At 36.5% G+C, this 20,782-nt stretch overlaps 1 protein-coding gene across 1 annotated transcript in view; it reads right to left on the bottom strand.

Moving 5' to 3' along the window:
• The window catches only part of MYBPC3 (myosin binding protein C3), a 60,214-nt gene extending 41,715 nt beyond the window's left edge, over positions 1 to 18,499 (bottom strand). The window contains exons 1-10 of the mRNA XM_077784415.1: positions 18,342 to 18,499; positions 9,313 to 9,579; positions 7,294 to 7,389; positions 6,979 to 7,065; positions 6,693 to 6,841; positions 5,660 to 5,777; positions 4,284 to 4,332; positions 3,056 to 3,100; positions 761 to 817; positions 145 to 147 (exon numbers count right to left, since the gene is read on the bottom strand). Of these exons, the coding sequence (XP_077640541.1) occupies positions 145 to 147; positions 761 to 817; positions 3,056 to 3,100; positions 4,284 to 4,332; positions 5,660 to 5,777; positions 6,693 to 6,841; positions 6,979 to 7,065; positions 7,294 to 7,389; positions 9,313 to 9,579; positions 18,342 to 18,366 (896 nt within the window). The 5' untranslated portion in view covers positions 18,367 to 18,499. The remainder of the gene's footprint in view (positions 1 to 144; positions 148 to 760; positions 818 to 3,055; positions 3,101 to 4,283; positions 4,333 to 5,659; positions 5,778 to 6,692; positions 6,842 to 6,978; positions 7,066 to 7,293; positions 7,390 to 9,312; positions 9,580 to 18,341) is intronic.
• Positions 18,500 to 20,782: the final 2,283 nt, after the last annotated feature.

Raw genomic sequence — 20,782 nt, forward strand, 5'->3', positions numbered from 1 at the left:
GAGCAGTCAACAATTGTCTTTTGCACTATTTTTTCCATGTTCTACACGTAAAGACGACAAAGATGCATGCATTATTCCAAACCAAAGGGTTCTTATATTCAGTCTGACCCATGCATTTATAATACAATTAAATAGAAAGCTTACTCTCTGTTGGCAACAGTGGAATCCAAAACATTCAGATTAAGAGTTTGGTAAAAAGAGAAGAGCATAAGTAAACAGGTTATGAAAACAGATACAACAAAGAAAGATGAGAATTAGAGAAGAAATTACAAGAAAAAGAAAAGTGAAAGTAAAAGTAACAGAAAGAAATGCCAATTACAGTTGGAAGAGTAAAACATATTTGTTATATTTATGCAAAATAGGATATCTATATCATAGTTGAACTGTGTAATAGTTACATTTAGGTATCTAATAAAAAATCTTGGTTCTTAATAAGGCAGCATTATAAATAGGTATTTTAATGCCCGCCCTTGCTCCCATGAAAAGGGTTGCTGGAAACCTGAGTCCAAGCCTTTTCTATCTTGGGAAAGATAATTTCTTTTCTTTTTTTCTCCTATATAAACCTAGCAGAAATGCAGCAAATGCTGTGTATTTCAGGAAGTAACCATAATTGCCTATAATGCTTTTTCCATTTAGAGCTGCTTTAGGAAAATGACAAGAATTCTGAGTTTGTGAAACTTCCACTTATTCCAGTTCTGTTGTTTCAGAGTCATTCAACAGAAGCTTTATTTCTCTAGGTTTATGGATTTTTTTTACTCACCTTTTTTTCAGTAGAGAGCTGAAATTAAACTCTGCCCCATCATCGTGTCCCTCGGTACTGTACAGTAATAGAAAAGCCATAATTAGTTTCAGAAGGAAAAGGGAATAGCTTGTGAGACTATAACATTATACAGATGACATATTTTTGTAGAGAAGTAGTAGATGGGTTTATAATGAATTAGAATGTGCATTGACATGGAAGGTGACTTAAGTAGGCTCTGTGTTCATATTAATTTGCATTTAGGTTTAAAAATAAATGTAATGAAGTTGTATTTTTTCTGTGCTGACTGAGCATGAAGTTATACAGGTTATTAATTTGGTCATCATATTGATTTGGAATGTATTCATTATCATCTGTAATAGGTGTTGCAGAAGCTTCCTCCTTTTCTCTGTCTTTTAGGAATGTGGATATTGCTTACAGTTGGGGCACTATTAATCAAGATTTGTGGAATGCCTCACAATCTAAAATCACTGGTTTTACCCTTAGTATTATCCCAGCTGAAATTGTTTCTTGAGGTTCATTGTGTTACCAGGATCCATTAACTGAAAAGAAAGGTGTCGCATCATTGGTGTTTGGGAGAGTTGAAGGAGGAGTCCTGTGATCTGGCTTTCAGCCTGAAATGAGGTTCAATAGGCCTTTGTTCAACAAGCATCATGACAAGCAATGTGATGAGATGGTCTGAGAAAACAAGAAGCACCAGGCAGGAGCTTTTTGAGTGTAGTTCCACCTGTTGCATATGGTAAACTCAGATGGAATGCACAATGTTATTTTTGGTGTTCTGAATCCAGTAGGTTTTAGCTGTGCTTCTGATAATTTGTAATATTGACCTACTCTGGAAATAGCATAAAGTCACTACAATCTCTTCTTCAGATTTAATTCCTAAAAAAAAGGTCATCTTTGTATTCAGATGGGATTTAGAAAGCCCAAATGTATTTTCTTTATCTCAACCAGTCTACTATCATCAATGGCCAGCTGCTCTTTAACATCTCTGCTGTCTTGAGTGCAAGAATCTGGTGATTACATCTCACAGCATTCATATTCTTCCAGAAGCAACACCTTGCATTTAATTCTTGTTTCATAAGCAGAATTTTTTCTTTCCAGCTGTACTGGTGGTAGTTGTAGACCATAATGTTGCTTCTGTCCACACACAGTCCTAATTGCCTCAGAAAAAAACAGTCTGTCTATAGAATGTAAATCAAAGTGTTGGGAAAACTCAGTATTGCAGGAACAAGAATTTTTAGAAGAAAACAGCCTAAACAAAAAAATGATGAGCATTTTAAAAGTACTGTTAAAAAATAAAACAGAAACAAGTGCCAAGCTTCTTGTGCTGCTGGACAATATAAGGTTAAACAACAATTTAGAGTCTGTGTAATTTGAAATATGCTGTGAGAAGAGATCTTTTCTTTAAGAAAATGCTGTTTTCACATCTTTGGTTCCTTTCAGAATAGTACAGTACTGGAAAGGATAATTTCCTGGGCATAAGGCTCAAACAGAGAAGTGTAGTTTTGGCCTTACTTTCACAAGAATTTGCATATTTGCAGGCATAAAATGTACATAAAAATAACTATTGTAATCAGAAATTTGGAAAGGATTTTCTGTGATCGTATATTCAGTAAATCAGATCTACAGCTGGGAGAATAACTATTCACCTTATTGTTTCACAAGTGGTAGTTAAAGTTTCAGGAAAGACCAGCAATCAAGGTTTAGCTTTTTGAAGAATAAGACTAGTAATTGCTTTAACATGCATATAGTTAAGTCTAATCTCAGAATTCCTGTTTTTGCTATAGTAGAAAACATTAGGAGCAAAAGGCATAGAGTGAAAAATTTAATGATAATAGGATGAGTGTGCCAAGAAACAACATTTTTTAAGTTGTGTGTTGGTACATTTCTGTGAGCAACAGCAATTTTAGCCAAAATGTGCTCAGTAGATAGGAAAGCACGTAATACAGAGGGCAGACATGCATATAATTTAAAGTTACATTTTTCTTCTGACAAGGGTGAGAAGATGCCACTTGCCAAACACATGCATGTTCTCTAGATGAATCTGCCTCTCACTGATCTACCAAGCTACTCTTTTCTTTATCTGTTTTTATCTATCCTTTTATATTCTTATTTTTTTAATTTTTTTGTCTTACTTTTTATTTGTATGTATAAATACTACACATTATAAACAGTGATCTCTTTGAAATTTAAGCTTCATCTTAATTCTGTGGGGTTGTTTTTTTCTTTTCCTAAGCAGAGAGAGACAGTTCATTGTAAGACTTAAGTTTGTCTGCTGACACAGTCAGTGACTACCTGAGAAAGGCTGAAGTCATCCGTCTCCCCCCTCCTGCTAGGCTCCTGAGTGAGGGTATCAAAGACACAGCTTCAGATTTAAACAGTTCCATTCAAAATCTGGCTTCATTCTTACAGGAGAAGCTGCCAATCTGAATAGCCTGAAGCTGCTCACACTGCACTCCCTTTGAACTGATTTAGAATTATTTTAATTGTGCTGACAAGAAGAGAAACTCTCCTTTCACTGCAGTGAAATAACACAATGCAGCTATGCACTGAGCGGCCACTATTTTACAGTGAGGCTGGTGAGCTATCTACAGATGGACTTAACTGTAGATAAATTCTGCTAGCCTTGTTTAATTCTTTGGGATAAATGTTAGAAAAATTCTCATATAAAAATGGGACTTAGAGAGGTACTCAAAGAGCTGCCACAGATGATTTGTGTCCTATAGAAAAATAGATGTCAGAATATTCTTGGTCTACTTTTCAAAAATACATATAAAAACTAAAATAGAAACTTATTTATTATTACATGAAGGAAAAAGAGAGCACATATTAATGTCTAACACTAAAAAAAAATCCAACCAATTTTGTGAATCTTACTAATAGAAGGGAACATTATTCTATTAAGAGAGATATCAGTTCAGAAAGTATTAAAGATGGGGGGAGTCTGGCCTTTTGAACACCAGTCTTTAATATCTAAGACTACCTGAGTTTTCACCACTCACAATATCATTGTCTTCATTCAACTAAAATAGATATATGACATGAAAACAGATACAATCAAAATGCTTGCAGGAATGTTACCAGTTATACAGTCCTTACAGAGCTCACACTGAACTCCACCCTCCTTGTTTAGCAAATGTTTGTACTAAAGTACATGTAATTCCTCAAGCCAGACAAAGTCAGGACCAACACCCCACAGTATCTTTTCCATCTCTATTGGTCTATATCTGGAGTGCTCTTTACAGGCCTGGAGAAAAGGTGCTGCAGTTCTTGTTACAATTGTACACATTATGGATTGCCTAATTGAAGGCAAACATGATTACTACACTAGTACAAACTCTCTTAGGTGATTTCCAGGAGTTTTATAGTATTTTAATAGTAGAAATATTTTCTTAGTAGACATCTGTATCTTTGTGTTTGTTTGTACAACAGCTTTGCTTTTAGCTAGTTTAATCTGGGAAAGTAATGAATTCCACAAGGATGTGCAACCTGATCTAGGCAGGTTTCTGCTGTGCATACTCACGTGCGGCGGAAGGCAGCTCGAATGTCCAAGTCTCCACTTACAGGTGCTTCTGATGTGACAAAAAGTAACAAAAGAAAATGGGAAAGCAAGTCAACAAAATGCAAAAGTACACTGCTATTTCTAAAGTTTTGCTTTGTCGGCATTTTTAGAAATAAATTCTTATATTGTTAATTGTGATTAATTGCATACTGAAAGATTAACACATCACCTTTAAACATGTAGCCTTCACTAATTAGCTTTCAACATCCAGTGTTTTTTTTGATAACTTTTTTCTGTCTCATGTTTCATAATAACCTGGAGCCTGATGAACTATCTTATCTCTTGTCAATTCTCCTGCTACAAAATTTTAATTTCAATGGGATCTTCACAGAGGATTTAAACCCTAATGAGAATATGACTGGACATAAACTGAATACTATTATTAATAATAAATTATAATCTATCCTCTGACAGCACAGGTAAATTCCTGGAACTATGTAGAGAGGTACAGAAACTTAATTAAGGATGTTTTATAGAGAGAATTTTATTACATTATTGATATAAATTGGTGTGCTGCTGCTGCTGCTAGGAGAAAAACTGTTCTCAGTTGCTGCTTCTAAGTCTTATGAATTCCTATCTAGTGAAACTATAAAAATTAACACTGCTGATCAAGTAACATAATGAACTTTTATCTTTACATTAGGTTCACTGGTAGCTGGACACCAGTTAATGTTGCAGATCCTTCAACAGAATTGCTGAAACTAGAAATGGTCCAAACATCCAGCTCTTTCAGGTCTCTTATGCTTATACTCTTTTACTTAAAATTTTCCACACTCAAGGCAAATTGATGTTGAACTGTACTTCCTTTTCAATTTATAAACTTTTTAGTATAGCATTTGTGAGGGTGGCACCATGCGTTAAGTAAAATGAGTCATCTGCTCTTAAAGCAATTTTAAGAGACAATTTATATATCTTCCTTTATATAGTAAGGAAAAATGAATTGACAATAGTGTCACACATCTAAATCTATTTTTTTTTAAATATCCATTTTTTGTACTGAACTTTTGCCAAAATAAGAATGAACTTTCTTCTATTCTAGTGGAATTAAACATCATGAAAGAATGAATCTGAAACCATAATAAAGCCAGAGAAAAGGTGGGCAGTTTTGCATCTTTGAGTGTGCTTTCTTTAAAAGCATCACAGTTCTGACTAGAGTGACAACCAAGTGGTATTTCTAATGACGCCAATCTCATTCTCCTCTCTGGATCTTCAGGTCTATATTTCAGGTCCATGCTTGTCTAGTAACCACTATGTACCAGAAAGTATTGTTGGTGGACAGGAAAAAAATACAGGGGCAGGAAGATAAAAAAAAAATAGATGGAATGAATTCACCTTACCATTGACTGTCAGACTGAAATTAGAGCTATCAAACTTGTCCTTGGTGGACACCTCACATCTGTACCCTCCTGCAAAAGTCATGTTTGCTTCTATTATTTCCATTTCAAAGGTGTACACCTAGAAGAGACACCAGTGATACAATAATTAAGTTAGAAAATGAAATGGTGAAAGAGAAGGAATATATGGACAGAAATAGACAAAAGAAGAAATACGTCTTTGTGTCCTTTTAGAACTAAGAATTTGGCAAGTGTCCAACTCATTACTGTAACAAAAAATTACCTATAAGCCCCAATTCAGTAGAAACAGCTGAAGACTGCTGTCAGTACAGGTATTCCTGAGGACACAAAGGTGCATTAGCAAACTACGCTGGGACATACACTAATTGCATGTACATTGGAAACAGGAATAAAGCTTTCACCAAGCAGTTTTAGCCTCTTCCCAGAACGTATGCAGAACGTGCCAGAATTCAGCAAAAGGAGTGGCTAATGTGAGCGAGCCTGTCCAGTTCCATCCAGGAGAGGGTGGTAGTGGCTCATGTACCACGGAGGAAGCAACGTCGCGGTACAGACTCATTCCTGCTCAGGTGCCTTTGGACAAATTTCTGGTAAAAAATGGGTCTTACTCAGCTACATAAAACAGTCTAGACAATCCAAGAGAGCAACGAATTCCAGCACCAATAGCAGAATGATTGACTTATTAAGACCAAGATAGACGATGCTTAAATAGCTGTCTAATTGTTTTCTCCAAGTTTCTGGAGAGGAAGATGAAGGGAATCCTGCAGTAGAAAGTGCAAAACTACTCCCCCAGTCCTCCAGATGTTTTCTCATTTCACCATAGATAAAGTATGCAAGAGTCTGTATGTAAAGATTGTCTCTTGTCTCTGTGGTCAAAACACAGACTTCTGTGGATAAGTATAGCCCTGTGTGTTTCTTTGGGTACCTTAACATCAAAACAGTCCTATTTTAGTTTATATTTTCCTCAGATTAAAGATTAGTACCTAGAAGACTGAGAATCCTGTTCTGCCAATTGTACCTTGGTATTTCGATCATAACTGTCATGTAGCTGGAGATGTTGCCCCACTTTGCTTCCCAGGTCCATCCACTTTCCTTTGAACCATTTCACTGACGGCTTCTTCAGCAGGCTCTCACCTGCAACTTTGGCAGTGAATGTGATGTTTCCACCTTGCAGGAGAAGTAGATTAAAGTAAGATTATCAGTTACATTTATGTGTTGTATCACTGCTGTCACCCTGTACTTGGAGAAGTAATAGTCAAGCAACAGGTACAGTGTACAAACTTCACTTGACTAACATCACTCACCAACAGTAACTTCTCCATCCTGTGGTCGTGCCACAAAGAGTCCAATGGGGTCCAGAGGTTCTTCTGGTTGTGTTTCAGCAGATGAAACTGAAATAAACATCATAATTACTATTTAGATTCCTTTGCATCAAACTATATAGTGAACTAGTTAATTAATTTAAAAACTTGTCAGTAGATTTCTTCTGCCTCTGAGATTCCTCATTGTTTATGATCTGCTTTCATTTACTGTCTTTATCTCACACTAAGGAGTCCCTGTGAATATTCTTCCCTTCTGCTAATAAACCAGACTTGATGTCAATGTTAATTTTCTATTACCTTCTGTGTTTTGGCTGCTTTCTGCTGGTGGAGCAGGTGACTCTGAGGCAGCTGGGGCTGGAACAGCTTCTGCAGGAGTGACTGTCTCACTTTTTTCTGGAAATGAATGTAAGCCAAGATTAGAGAAAGTCTATTTCCTCTTTCTTTTTGAAGAAATTTTGCAAAAGAGGAGCCTTTAATATATTTTAGGAAATGCAGAGAAATTGCTGTTGTTTCCTAGAGCTTAAGGATGTGCTGAAAGCAGAAGGGGCCCACTGAAGCCGGATGATGAGGCTTTTTCTTTTGCTGAGCTCAGAAAGAACTGATGCCTGGTTTTAAAATTTCTGTAGTCTTTATGTGTAGAAACTTGTCAGGTGATGAATAATGCTATTAGTAGTTGCAAATGTCAGTAAATGAAAGTAACTACTGTCAGTTTCTAAACAGAAAAGGTAATGAAAAAATGATGTAATTATTATATTCGTAAACAGTTTTCTTATTCATGAGATTTTTTTTAACGATGCTGTTGGAATGTAATGTTCCAAAGGCTATTGTTGTGTGCAGCTTGGAAAAAGCTCTAGACACTGCTAGTAAACAATACAAAGTATTTTACAAATCCATCTGTAATATCTTCCCCTGGCTTATGGAAGTTTGTATCCTCTCAATTAAACCATGACCTCAGAGACAAATTTAGGCAAATGCATTTGGCACAATGGAGAAGACAGAATTGTCTGAAAATTGAGTAGGAGTGAGCAACTGGAGCAGATGGAAGGAGGTAGAATTTCTTGAAATAGATCAGTTGCAGCAAGATATTTTTTCTCTGTAGGTAGTGGAGCCACTTCTAAATAATAACGGGCAATCCAGTTACTCTGTAGCATTACATATTCTGCTCCACTATGCTCCATAGCATTACTTGCAAGTTTTCTGCCTATAGCAACCTCTACATGGAACTAACCTGAAAGACAATGAGGAAAATATAATGAGGACAATATGGACCAGTTTTCTTCCAGGATGAGCTAGTCAGCAGGACCATATGTCTGCATGCTCTGACAGCAGTCAAGTTGTTCTAATCCATACCAGGATTTCCCTTTACACATAATCTGTCATGTCCTGTCTTTGCATATGGAACAGGATATCTTGAATCATGTTAAACACTCCTCCATTTCTTTTCAGCTGACCAGAAAGTCTCAAAAGGTCTCATCATGTTGCTAGAACAAACAGTGATAGCAAAGAAAAGGAAGTGATATGAACAATGTGAGTTTGAGGCTTTTCACCAAGTTGAAAAGCAAAAAGTCAAATACCAGAAGTGGTAAATGGATACAATTTTAGAAGGGAAAAAGGTATCTGGAAGGTCAAAATGTATAAAAAAATGAGTGATTTCATCTATGCTAAGCATCTTCAGATGCTTTTTCATGAGAAAATTCCAGGGAATTTATATTTTAAATTTATTCCCAGGAAAAGCCTGGGAAAGTTTTTGAAACTGGTCTTTTAATGTGTACAAAGGTAGTAATAATGGGAGATACACAAATATTCAAAATATTCAAACCCCTCTTGAAATACATATTTTTGGTAGCAGGAGATTTGGGGAATGTATGAGCTTCTAGAAACATTACAGTAAAACTTGTGCTTTGTCAATTGTTACAATTTTGTATTTAAATTAAATTATTATAAGAAAATTCCAGTCCTAAGACTAGGCATCTTAGTTTAGGTCGGGGTGAGAGTTAGATTAGCTTTACTTTGCTTTGCTTTTCAGTAGTTAAGTGTAAAAGCTTGACAGATTTCTAAAGGTGTACATTGACATTTCCCCTATGATCTCTTCTCTGTGGACTTCTGATACCTGGAAAGAGGTGCTTTAGCCACTGGAAATGTATTCCTCAGCTTAATATGAATTAGCAGCTTCAAATAATTGGGCAAAACAGATGTATTACTCGTAGAGAAATTTTACAGCGTTATAATAGGCTAATTTCCATGTGTTTATCTGTGAAGGTTGCATGTGGGACTGGAAATACTGATTAAACCAGAATTGCATAGGAAATTATGTACCTGGTTCCTTGACCTTGAGTTCAAATTTGACCTTGGAACTTCCAGCTATTACAGCATATGTCACATCATCTTCTTTTCCTACATTATTGATTGTCAGTGAATGCTTGTTGCCTTCTGTCTTGATGACATATTTTTCACTTTCAGTAATTTCTGTGCCAGCTCGCTGCCATTTCACCTTGATGCCAGATTTTTCTGTCTCTGCTTCAAACACAGCTGTGTTTCCGGCTGTCACCTCTGTTGTCTTTGGCTTCTTGGTAAATGCAGAAACTAAAAAAAAGAGAGAGGGCTCACTAAAATCTGTTTTGCAGTTGTGGCATATCTGGTGTAGTCAGCTGTTGTGGCTGCAGCAGCTGTCTCCTTTCTTTCCCATCTGCCCGTGCAAGTTATAAATTACAACACTTTACACAGAGAAGCCGTGGAATTGTCTTTGAGTTTATCAAGTTCTGTGTCTCACTGAGATGTCGTATCTCCTCCACATTGCCATGAAATAAAGTGGAATGGATAGGAAAATCACCTCACTTTCTGTCTTCCTCTTTCTTTTTCCCCATATTGAGCTCTGATTTTTCATAAGTGAATGTTTTGGTCTATGACAAGAAAGCATGGAATATATTCTTACATATCTAGCTGTCTACATTAATTTGCCATGCACTTTCATCTAGAATTATTAATTTTGTCCTAACAGCTGGTTAGGACAGTTGTTACAGTGGACCAGGATCTGCTCTTCCACAACACTTTGTGCAGTAACCTGTGCCCTAATACACCACAAGGAATTAATGGTTCATCTTTAGTCCTTCTCTTTTGACTGATCAAGGCTTTAGTGAAAAGGAATTCACATTCCTATCATGACCCTTGTAATTCCATTCCAGCTAAAATGATATCAATTGTTTGTATTCAGAAGTTTACTTCAGCATTAAAGTTGTACTTGCCTACATGACACTCTACAACAATTAGTTTTCTAATAATTTTCAAGAAGTAGATTAAAATATTTCCTCAATGTGTCAAGAAACACTTCGGAAGCTTATAAGGAGAATTAATGACATTATTAATATATAGGCTGAACAAGTGTAAACCAAATGATGTTTTAATTCATATGGAATCGAAGTACCACAGCAGAGAGGAAACTGTAAACAAGCAAGGTATCATGATTTTGATCCATGAGTATCCTAATCTCACTCAAGATTAGGTTTTAGTAAAGTAACTTGTTTTACTATTTTCTTTAACCTGATTTATTTATTTATTTATATTTCTTCATCTTTATTTTGAATCAAGTTTTTAATTTCATGCTCATGTTTTTTGTCTTAATGAAATCTGTTATCATTTGCTAATTGCCATGAGCTATTTTCATATGTAAAAATATCAGCAATTAACATTCTGCTTCATACACTGTATGTTTTTTGTGCATTATTCTGTCATCTTTCTATTGACTCACCCCTGTATAACTACATTTTTATAAAATACTAGTAATTTTATCACATCTAATTTTATCAGTCACCTCTGTGGCAAATTGTCTACGGCCCTACTCCTCTGGCTGCCACAAGAACTCTTCCAAACAACACAACAACAGTTATAATTAGCTTTGAACTTTTAGTTCTGCTTTATTAAAATGAAAGGAACATGGCATGAACATGTTTTGAAAGGAAAAGCTTATATTCATGTTGAAACAAGTGCTTTAGTTCATGTAAATGGTATACTATTAATAATGCCATCTATTATTTTTATAAAACCTCTATTTTTGTAACATGTCTTCAGACTGCATAATTCAGTTAGCCTTATTGAGTTATATCTGCAAGGATTTCATCTGATGGCCTTTAGTCTTTAGTCATAACACAATTCATGCTTCTGGCATCGTTTTGCAAGGATTTGAACCTTCTTAAGCATCAGTTAAAATATCAACTACAAACACTTTTAGAATTTAGTAAAGACTGAATTTTGCTTTTCTTCATTATATAAAAACCAAAATTACATTTTTTTCAATTTCTTTTTCTTCTCCCCCCCCCACCTTTTTTATATTTCTGATGAAAACAATTTTAGTTTTCAATGAGCCTACAAAAGCCTTGACTTACCTCCTATTTTATTCTTCTGCATGCTTTCCTTCCCTGTTAAAAGTGTGGGAAATTTCCCCTGGGAGTGGAATGTTCCTGCATGCTTGTAATTGAGGCTTTTTCTAATCTGGTGCAATAGTTCTTTTAAAATATAGTGCTTTGTAGAATATAGGACTATGTACTATAGTGTCCTACAGTGGGCTGCCTGTTACCAGCTGCACACCTTTTGATACTGTACTGCACTGCTGTAAATAACACAGCAGGGCAGGGTGTGTATTGGTGCAGTGTTTCCTAAATAATTGCAGGAGAATTACTGTACACAGCAGGCTGGGCATGCAGGATTCAAAACACCTGGAAAGGTGGCCAGGCTGCTGCACAGTGGGGAGACAGGTCACTTCTGGTACCCACTCCACTACTGACTAGCTAGCTCCTTTCCCTATGATTCTACAAACAAAGCAGCAAAGAGTTTTCAGTCTTTGAGTGCTATTATCATCACTCTTCTATTTAAGCACAAAAGAATCTATAAATATATAAATTACCTAACAGCAAAGTGATTTGTAAAGGTTCCAGCCTACAGTGTCGCGGTTTCATGACACGCATACTTGGAAGTAACTCTGATCTGCTGCACACTCTGTAAAGTGATTAGATTTCTTACATTTGCTTTGTAGATGACTCAACAAGAACAAAATTATTGGTGAGAACACAGTGAGAAATCTCTACCCTACATAAGAATTCTGGCTTTAGGAAATCTAAACACATGTACAGAGGTTTATGAGTAAGACTCCGTGTATTCCCTCCTTTCCCCTTGTCCTGCCAAAAAACTCAGTTCCAGCTTAAAACAATTGTGAATATTTCTGGTAAGCACAGAATTGCAAAAGTCCAAAATCTCCCATGAGAACAAAGGCCTGCAAGGACAGTTGTTGTGTACCCACTTTTTCACTGGTAAAGGAGACTTGAGTTTTAATTGAGTCTTTTTCTAATATTTGAGATTCAGTCAGGGGCAGTAATATTCTAATATTTGAGATTCAGTCAGGGGCAGTGTCCGTAGTGGCTTCTCTATATCCAGCTGTATTCTCTTTCATCTTTCACTGCTCTTTTTGCAAAGGAAAACTAAAGATGTAGGGCTGTTGATTTTACAGGAAATTACTTTGCTGCAGAAGAGAGATTGAACAAGTATGTGAAGAGAATACAGTATTTTTCCCTTTTGGGGAAAAAAAGGGGCTGCTCAACAGGATAAAGAGTTCAGTTATTCCCCACCCCTTCATTGCTGGTGCTACTTAAGTAATATGTAAATCCAAGCTGACCAGAGGTTTTCTTTTTCTCACGCAGTTGTACCAATCCAATTCAGGTGTTTCCTCATTAGGAATGCTCCTAAACAGCACTATCTAAAACTTCTGGTCTGTCCTGAGAATCACACTTCTGCCTGCTTTTATCAGAAACACATTCCTCATCTGACAATCTCTCTCACTTCAGTGTTTGGCTTCTACCCAGATATATCACTCTGAGTTCTATAGATCCATCCCATACTCTAAACACTCTTGAATATAACCACCACCATGAGGCAGTGGAAAACCCAGTGACTGTGACACATCTTGTGTGATGTTGTGTCAGATGCTGTCCTGTGTTTATCCAGACTCCAGGTGCCCATGCAGTTAGGTGCCATAGGGCTGGGGCACCTGATGTCCTCTGCTGCCCACTGTGTTAACTCTGATTCCTGGGATGCTCTGACCCAGCCAGCACAGGGGGAGAGAAAGGTGACATCAGTACTGGCACACCATGGCACTTCTGGAGAGAGAGCAGAGAGCCATGTGAGTTACCAGTGCTGATGAAGACAGAGTGTTGAAGGTGTTCTGTGTGTTTAGTGGGGATGGAATTGGTGTTGCTTTGGGGATTTAATGGAGGGAGAGAAGAGGGATGTGAAGCTAATGAAAGAAAATGAGCCTAGGGCCACTTTGTACTAACTCATTTTTCGGCACTTCACCTCTCATAACCCAGGCCTTCCTAATCACTTCTAGCTTCCATAATGCAAACACACTCACATAACTTCTGAGTAACATAAACCAGCAAATTTTACCCCAGGCAGAAGAGGAAACAGCTGTATGTGGTCTGCAGTTATCTTGCAGAAACTTTTTGGTGGTTAAGGCTGCAGCAGCCAGAACTTGCATCTTCTAAAACTCTGGAAACACCTGAAGATGTACACATCAGCCATAACACTATATATGTTACACAAATTACAGCTTAACTGGTCAGTAATAAAAACCTCTGTTTGGAGATCTGTCATCAGATTGCATTTTGAAAATTTACTAGCAGGTCTTTCAATCAGGAGGATGAAGAAAAATAAAAAACATTTGCTTTGGGCCAAATTAAACTAGAATGAAATAATTTCAGTTCTAAATCTAATTTTCTGTAGTAGTCACCTAAATAAAAGAACAAAACTAGTATTCTTCCTCATTCTGCTGCCATTTATTAAATCTTCATACTAGCATCTTCAAGCTTTCTCCTTTACTTTCTGACCTGCTTTCAAGCAATGTCCTTCTAACATCCATCACCAAACAAGTTTACTATTATGATTCAGGTCTTTTTCATACACTCTATACAAACCCCCAAAAATGGCTAAGCTACTACCAGGGTTTCTATCTATTGTACAAATAATGTTTCCTTTACTCTCTTGTTGAAATATCTATTTACTGGGCTTTTGTTTTATGAGTGTTTTGAGGCAGAGACTGTATTCCTGTTGTCTTTGTACAGCATTAAATTGTTAGTAGGTAGCTGCTAAGTGCTGTTGTATCTCTAAAAGGAATAAAAATTACTATTAGAATCTAGAAGAGTAATTCTTATTTTATTATTGTCAGAAAAAAATGGAGGTAAGGTGAATATTAAAGTAATGTTCAAATTACCAAAATAATTTCATTTGCTATCAACATTCCCTAAATAATCTGGCTTAGAGACACAAGCATCAGTTGAAAACCTATTCCTGAAATATTGGAATTTCATAGTATGTGTGAACTATGTGAAATGAAAGTGAGCAAGAAATGTGTTTTCTACAAGAGTGATTTTAACTATATAGAGTGGTACAGGAGAATGTGTGTTAGATGACATTTTCAGATGATATTTCTGCCTTTCTGAAATAAAACCTGCTAAAGGTATACATTCTTGAGGATAATCTAATATATCTGGTTGATGCAGATGCTAGAAACTACAGGAAATTTGTAACGAGTGAAATTAGACAAAATAATCACGGCTGAGTTATCTTACTGCACATTCTCTCGATTTGGTGTTAACATATGTATTGATCAATATATTTTAATAATATTACAAAAGCAGTATTAGCTTTTGGAATTCTTTAATTTGTTAAGACTTCATGTTGAAAATTGATCTTTTCTTACACTTGGCATCTAGTTTTGCTTCTATATCATTTGCTCTTCCATTGAGTTAAAAGCCAAACAGGTTAAGCCAAGTTCAGTAATGGAGCTTGTAAATTCCTTTCTGAGGAACTATATAAAGATGCTGCACATTCCTCAGTCAGGACCTAAGTGGCTTCTTGCAATTACAAGCTTAATCATTCCATGATCCAAAAGCTATTGAAAGCCTCAATCTTATCATTCCTTGCCTACTTCAGCAGCTGAGATTGCAAATTCCTGCAACATGAGCAACAGGCAAGGAATAGTTTCACTAATCAGTCACCTCTCTATGCATCCATCACACTTTCTGGAAAAGGGGGATAGTAGTGTTCAGCTTGGTTTGAATCTTAACTTACAAAATAGAAAACTATGTCTGTATGAATTTAGGGTTTTTTCTGCATTCCTGTGGTGCAAAGAAGTTTGTTGTGCTAGATACTTGCAAATGCGAAAGAATGATCTCATATTCAAACTAAAATTCTGCAGTTTACTCTTTTTTTTTTTTTTTTTTAATTACGGAAGCCTCTGTGTACTTACGAGTTATTTGTAAATTCTTGATGAAATTTCCTAATCAGAACTACAAAATATAGACTCCCCAATCTATAAAATATGTGAGTAAAAGCTGACAGATTTTCAGAGAAGGTGAGTAATATAGACTTCTCCTTTTTCCAGCTATAATAATGCACACACTTCCCATTAAGTCCTATTTATCTACTAAATTTGGTGTTTAAGAAGTCAACTATTTCCTCCTAATGTCAAAAATATTGTTAGGGAAATGGTTGGGGTTTGTTTAACATTTCTGAATTTTCAGAACAAAAAAATGATCAAAATTTCCAAAGATAAACTATGAAGAGTTTAAATCAAAGAGAAGAACATAAAGTTTCTGCAACAGAATCCTGCAAAAAGTGGTGATTTTCAAAATTTGATTGTTTGCTCTGACACTAAACTCTTACAGGTCTTATGCATTCTGTTGCTCTTGTGGATGGTGTAGAATTTCTAAAATGCAAAGACAATACTTTTGGCATTCTTGAAATAAGTCATGGAGTGCTTTACCCTGAAGTATTTTAGTTGGGCAGTTGAAAGTGAAAGAATATCTACTTCACCATGCCATTTTAAGTTTAATGGTTTATTCAATGATTTTTGGTTTTCTGGTGGGAATTTTTGGGCGGTTTTGTTTATTTAGTTTTTGGGTGGTGTTGTTTTGGTTTTATTTTTGTTGTTGTTGTTGTTTGTTTCCTTTTATGTGTTAAAAGCCTTGTAAAAACGGCAGATATAAGCAGAATATTTATGGTCATTCTTTGACATGAAGAAATTTCTTTTGCCTATACACCAGATGCACAAATTTCAGTAATACAGACTAGGGATTTCTTTGGGCTCTTCAGTAATCCAACTATATGATGTGTGAAAGGCAGGAATTGTGATTTATCCAAGTATGAATTGCCCAGTGGTTATTTGGCCCTCCTGAGATGATGCTCAGCATTATCCCATCTTGAAATGGTTTGAACTGTATAAACAACATGAAATAGAAAACCAAAGGGATTAGTGTCTCCTGGGAGACTGAGAAGATCCTCTCTAAAAGTTGTGGGGCATGTGACTGGTTCTGTCTCGGTCAGAGTGAGTAACAAGAGCTTTTCCTCCCCCTGCTGTGATAATCCCAGTGTTTGGTCTAGCTTGCTCATAAGAACTGCGTGGGACTAGTGATGTTAGACACCTGTTAGATTTCTCTGGAGAAATAAGTTGGAATAGAATTTCCCTTCACCATTAGCCAGCAAAAGTGGGCATCTTCACAAACAGAGACACTGCCTCTCACCCACAGAGAATGAAAATATTTATTAAAAGGCAGTTAAACAATTAGAAATCAGAAGTCATAATGCCAAGGTATCACTGTCAAATTTTGCCTACTCTATTGTATTTATTTTTGTCTGCATTCACAACAATGAGACATTTTCAATAAAACCTAAAAGTTGTATGATTTAAAAGCAGAATATGAGTATGATTTTCTCATTTTTGGAGTGATTACTGAACCTTTGCAGCTTATATTTTCACGTTTATGTGTACAATTACAGGATCTAATATATATTTCTTTTTTATATACAAATCTACTTTAATTAGAAATGGTAACCTCATGAACATGAAATGATGTTATATTTGTAATACAATGGAAGGGTTGCTGACATCACTGTTGTTTTAGGGTTATCATACAGAAGGAACACAAAGAATCTTGTTGGAGTTAACCATGCTTTGGTGCTTTGCAGGTTGTAATGGGGGAGACTCTGGGTGTGTAATAGGTCTGCCTCTGGCAGTGGCTGATTTCAAATGTTTTGGTCAAATGAAGGTTCTTAGCAAGTTCTTTTGTTATTGTGACCATAGGAGATTGTCTCACTGGCCAAACTGAGAGGAGACCAATGCCTGCTCAGGCCTTTGCAAAGCACAAAGGCCATTATTAAAAAAACTCCACAGCTGTCACTGGCTAACTCTGGAAACTGCACATGATTAAAAACATGTGCACCTTCTATTGCACATTCAGGTAGTGGCGATTCTGGGTGTGCACTGGCATCAATGAAGTGACAGCTCTAAAGTGGAGAATCCCAGATTTAGTACAAGTTTCTCCAGGCCTGACTATTGAATATGTTTACAATTGACAAACAATCATAAATTCAGATTTTGTCAGCTTTTTTTTCCAAACTTGTGGATGCAAAGTGCTCCTGAGATGTCTTCCTCTGCAGGTGTCCTGAAGTTAAGTGCCTCTTCCTTTTCTTCCCAGGCTCTCTTCCTCATCAAAACAGCAGATCCATTGCACCTTGTACCCTGTTCTAGGCCTCCTCTATGTGGGCAGCATCTGAGTGATTCCTTATTTGAAGATTTTTAATTAAAACATTCATAAATCTGAAATACTTTTCTGGCATTTTTCTATGTGGCCCTGTGACCTTGGTTTCCTGAAAAGGGCGAGTTATCTTCTGGCTCAAGGAGAAAGAATGAAGAAGGGCAAGAGAAAAGAAATTGCATGTATTCTTCACAGTATAAATCAAAAGCCTTTTTTCCCTAGAGTTCTATTCTCAGTCATTGAAATAAACAGAAAGAATAAACTCTGACCAGGAACTGTTTGCTTTCATTTTCACAGAGATTTCATTCACAATAAGCACCATCAATTTTTTTGGCAATATTTCTTCTACAAATTGTCAGGGGAAAAAAACCCAAACCCGAAATAAAAGCAGGAGAGGTTTGTACTATTTACTGTCCAAGAGAGTCAATACAAGCCTTTACTTATTTTTTTTTCTGAGTCCTAAAGGTGACCAGAAAGGAAAGGAGAAATTAAAAGCATTTGAGAATTAAATGCATTTCACCTCTATTTCTTCCTCATCCAAAGTCTCTTGAGAAAATTCTGTGGCTGAGGTTATCAAAGCAGTTAGTGATTTCTTTTCAAGATCACTCAATATCTCTTACATTTATAACTTAATAAAATAAAATTTCCTTTTCCTATCTATTTATTTTTTTCCATTGAGACATCTCATTTCTCTAGAATACATAATCTACTCACACTTTTCCTGTCAAGCTGTTCTTAGTTTTGTCTGCCAGTTACGATCCTTACCTGTTTTCTTTACCGGCTCTGGCATCTTCACTTTGTTTCTGGTGGAGCTCCCAGCTGCATCTAGGAAGCAGGGTATGAATCACACGGGAATGTGACTGCAGGGCTTTTGAGACCCCCTAAAGAAGCACTGGATGGAAGCCCCCATGCTGCTCCTCCCCTCGATCCCCCCCGTTGTCGACTAGGCACCTTATCAGCAGCAGGACACACTTGACAGGCGACATCAGCCGGGCTAAATATAGCCAAGTTCCAGGAGCCAGGGAGCTCAGGCCACCCAGGAGTGGCTACCACGGGTCTGCTGCTATAAACCAGAGCACAGTGTGATGCTGCACGCGTGTGCGGTGCATTTTCTAGCTCCAGGCATGTATTGCCACGTTTATAGCACATGCAGCAAACTAGATCTGATGGCTACATCTCCTGTGTGCTGGTACCTGCTTAGTCTAAGTGTGCATTTGCTTACGTTCTTATTACTTATTTCAGTTTTTGTTTTTATCATAATTGGGTCAGAGCTGAACAGCCCCTCACATACTGGTTTTGTTGTTTCTTTTTTTAGCTCTTCAGCCAAAGACTGTATTTGTAGAACTAACTGTGAACTTTAAGGAAAGAACTTTCTTTTGCAGAGACACTTACACAATACTGACATTTGCAGTCACAAGCAGAAAGCATGACACTACTTATATAGTTTTAGTCCTCCCTTCCTATCCACCCACTTGATCCACAGCATACGTTTCTTGATAACTAGCAAGTTTGTTTTTTTTTTCTTCTTTTAAATATAATTTTTTAAATCATTCCAAGGTTCTATTTTATACCACTAGAAGTTTCAGTTTTGCTTAATCATATAAAAAAGATCTGGGGGAAAATCTCACTAGAAAATTATTCTTGTATGGCCATTTCATGCTCCAATCTTTGCTTTTTACTTATTCATATATTTAGCATATGGCAAAATAGTAACTGTGGACAATCATTCTTTTATTATCATGATGTTTTATCAATTTTGAGTTTTAAGCTTTGCTAGAAAAACTCTGGAGGCTGAACATAGAGCATATTTTAGCCACCACTAGTATTGAAAAAATAATTAAAAAAAAAAAAGGTGTGGTTTTCATTTTTCCTCCAGCTTTACTATCTTGTAGAAAACAAATTTTAAAAGTATTTCCTCTTTTGGCATGAAGTTCAGAATAGACCAGTGTGCAAGCAGCTCATCAGTCACTGTGCTCTGTGTCTGTCTTTCACATCTGACTCCCTCAGTAGGCTGGTAGGACAAATGTGAACGTGCAAGAAACACTTCTGATATCTCTTCTGATTTGAGGCCAAATGCTTCCTCCCCTTTCCCTGAAGCAATTTTTTATGGATGAGTGAGGAAGATGGGCAGGATGTCACCTGTGTTTATTTTCCATTGCCTATGTTTCTAGTGGAGCACAAGTTACCATGATATATATTTGGCGACTGTCTTGTGCCTGAGGTATTTCACTGGGAGTCAGGAAATCTGGGCTATTTGCTTTCACTTGAAACCTTTCAAAGGGCTTGTGTCTCACTTCTTCCTCACAATGAAACCCAGCTATGAGGATTTAATCTGATGCAGGGAAATGATCCTAATCCAATAATAACTCTTTGCAGATTTTGTTATTTTTAATGTGATTTAAAGTAATATTTCAATTATACTGCTATGTTCAAGACCGGGAAAAATTGATGTTTTGTCTGCTATTACACATTAGGTTACCAGGTGGCAGCATTGTTGCAATAGTAAACTTTTTTCTAGAATTTTCTATATTATATTACATTATGTAATATTACGTGATATAATATGATATTACTACTTTTAATAACAAAACTGATATGCAAATAAAACATATAATTTCAATGTTTACACTGACCCAAAACAGATGTGTAGTGGATTGTGATAACTACTTTCTAGTGCACTGCAACACTAGATAATTGTTTAGCAAGTGTGTGAAGTTTCATCCTGTATTCAGATGAAACTAATGTACAAGAACAGTGAAGCAACATGTAATAGATGTCTCAGGGCCTGTGCTTAAAAAGTGAGTGAGAGGGAAAATTCTTCCTTGTCGGAAGAATTACTGAAGTTATTGCTCTGTGCTTCATACAGTGTCTTTCACCACATAATTCAAAATCAAGTTCAAAAATGACAGAAATTGGTGGCCTGCAGTGACAGGCTGTGCAATTTTGGATAACTACAGAGAAAACCAAGGAAAAGACTACCTAACTTCTTATTAAAAGGCTATGTATTTAGGTGCTTGTGACTCTGCCCAAATGTAGGTATCCAGGCAGAAACTCTATATATTACTTTTCTATTTTGGGCTTCTTTTCCTGGTAGTTTCTGTCATGCCATTTAATTTCTTGTCTCTATTTCTGTTTATTTGTTTCTCTGCCTCTTTGTGTCACGAATTTACCACCTCCTCGGCGGCTCGGCAGTTTCTGAGGACAAG

The sequence above is a fragment of the Lonchura striata genome, chromosome 6 (assembly GCF_046129695.1).
Source record: "Lonchura striata isolate bLonStr1 chromosome 6, bLonStr1.mat, whole genome shotgun sequence".
Taxonomy (NCBI): domain Eukaryota; kingdom Metazoa; phylum Chordata; class Aves; order Passeriformes; family Estrildidae; genus Lonchura; species Lonchura striata.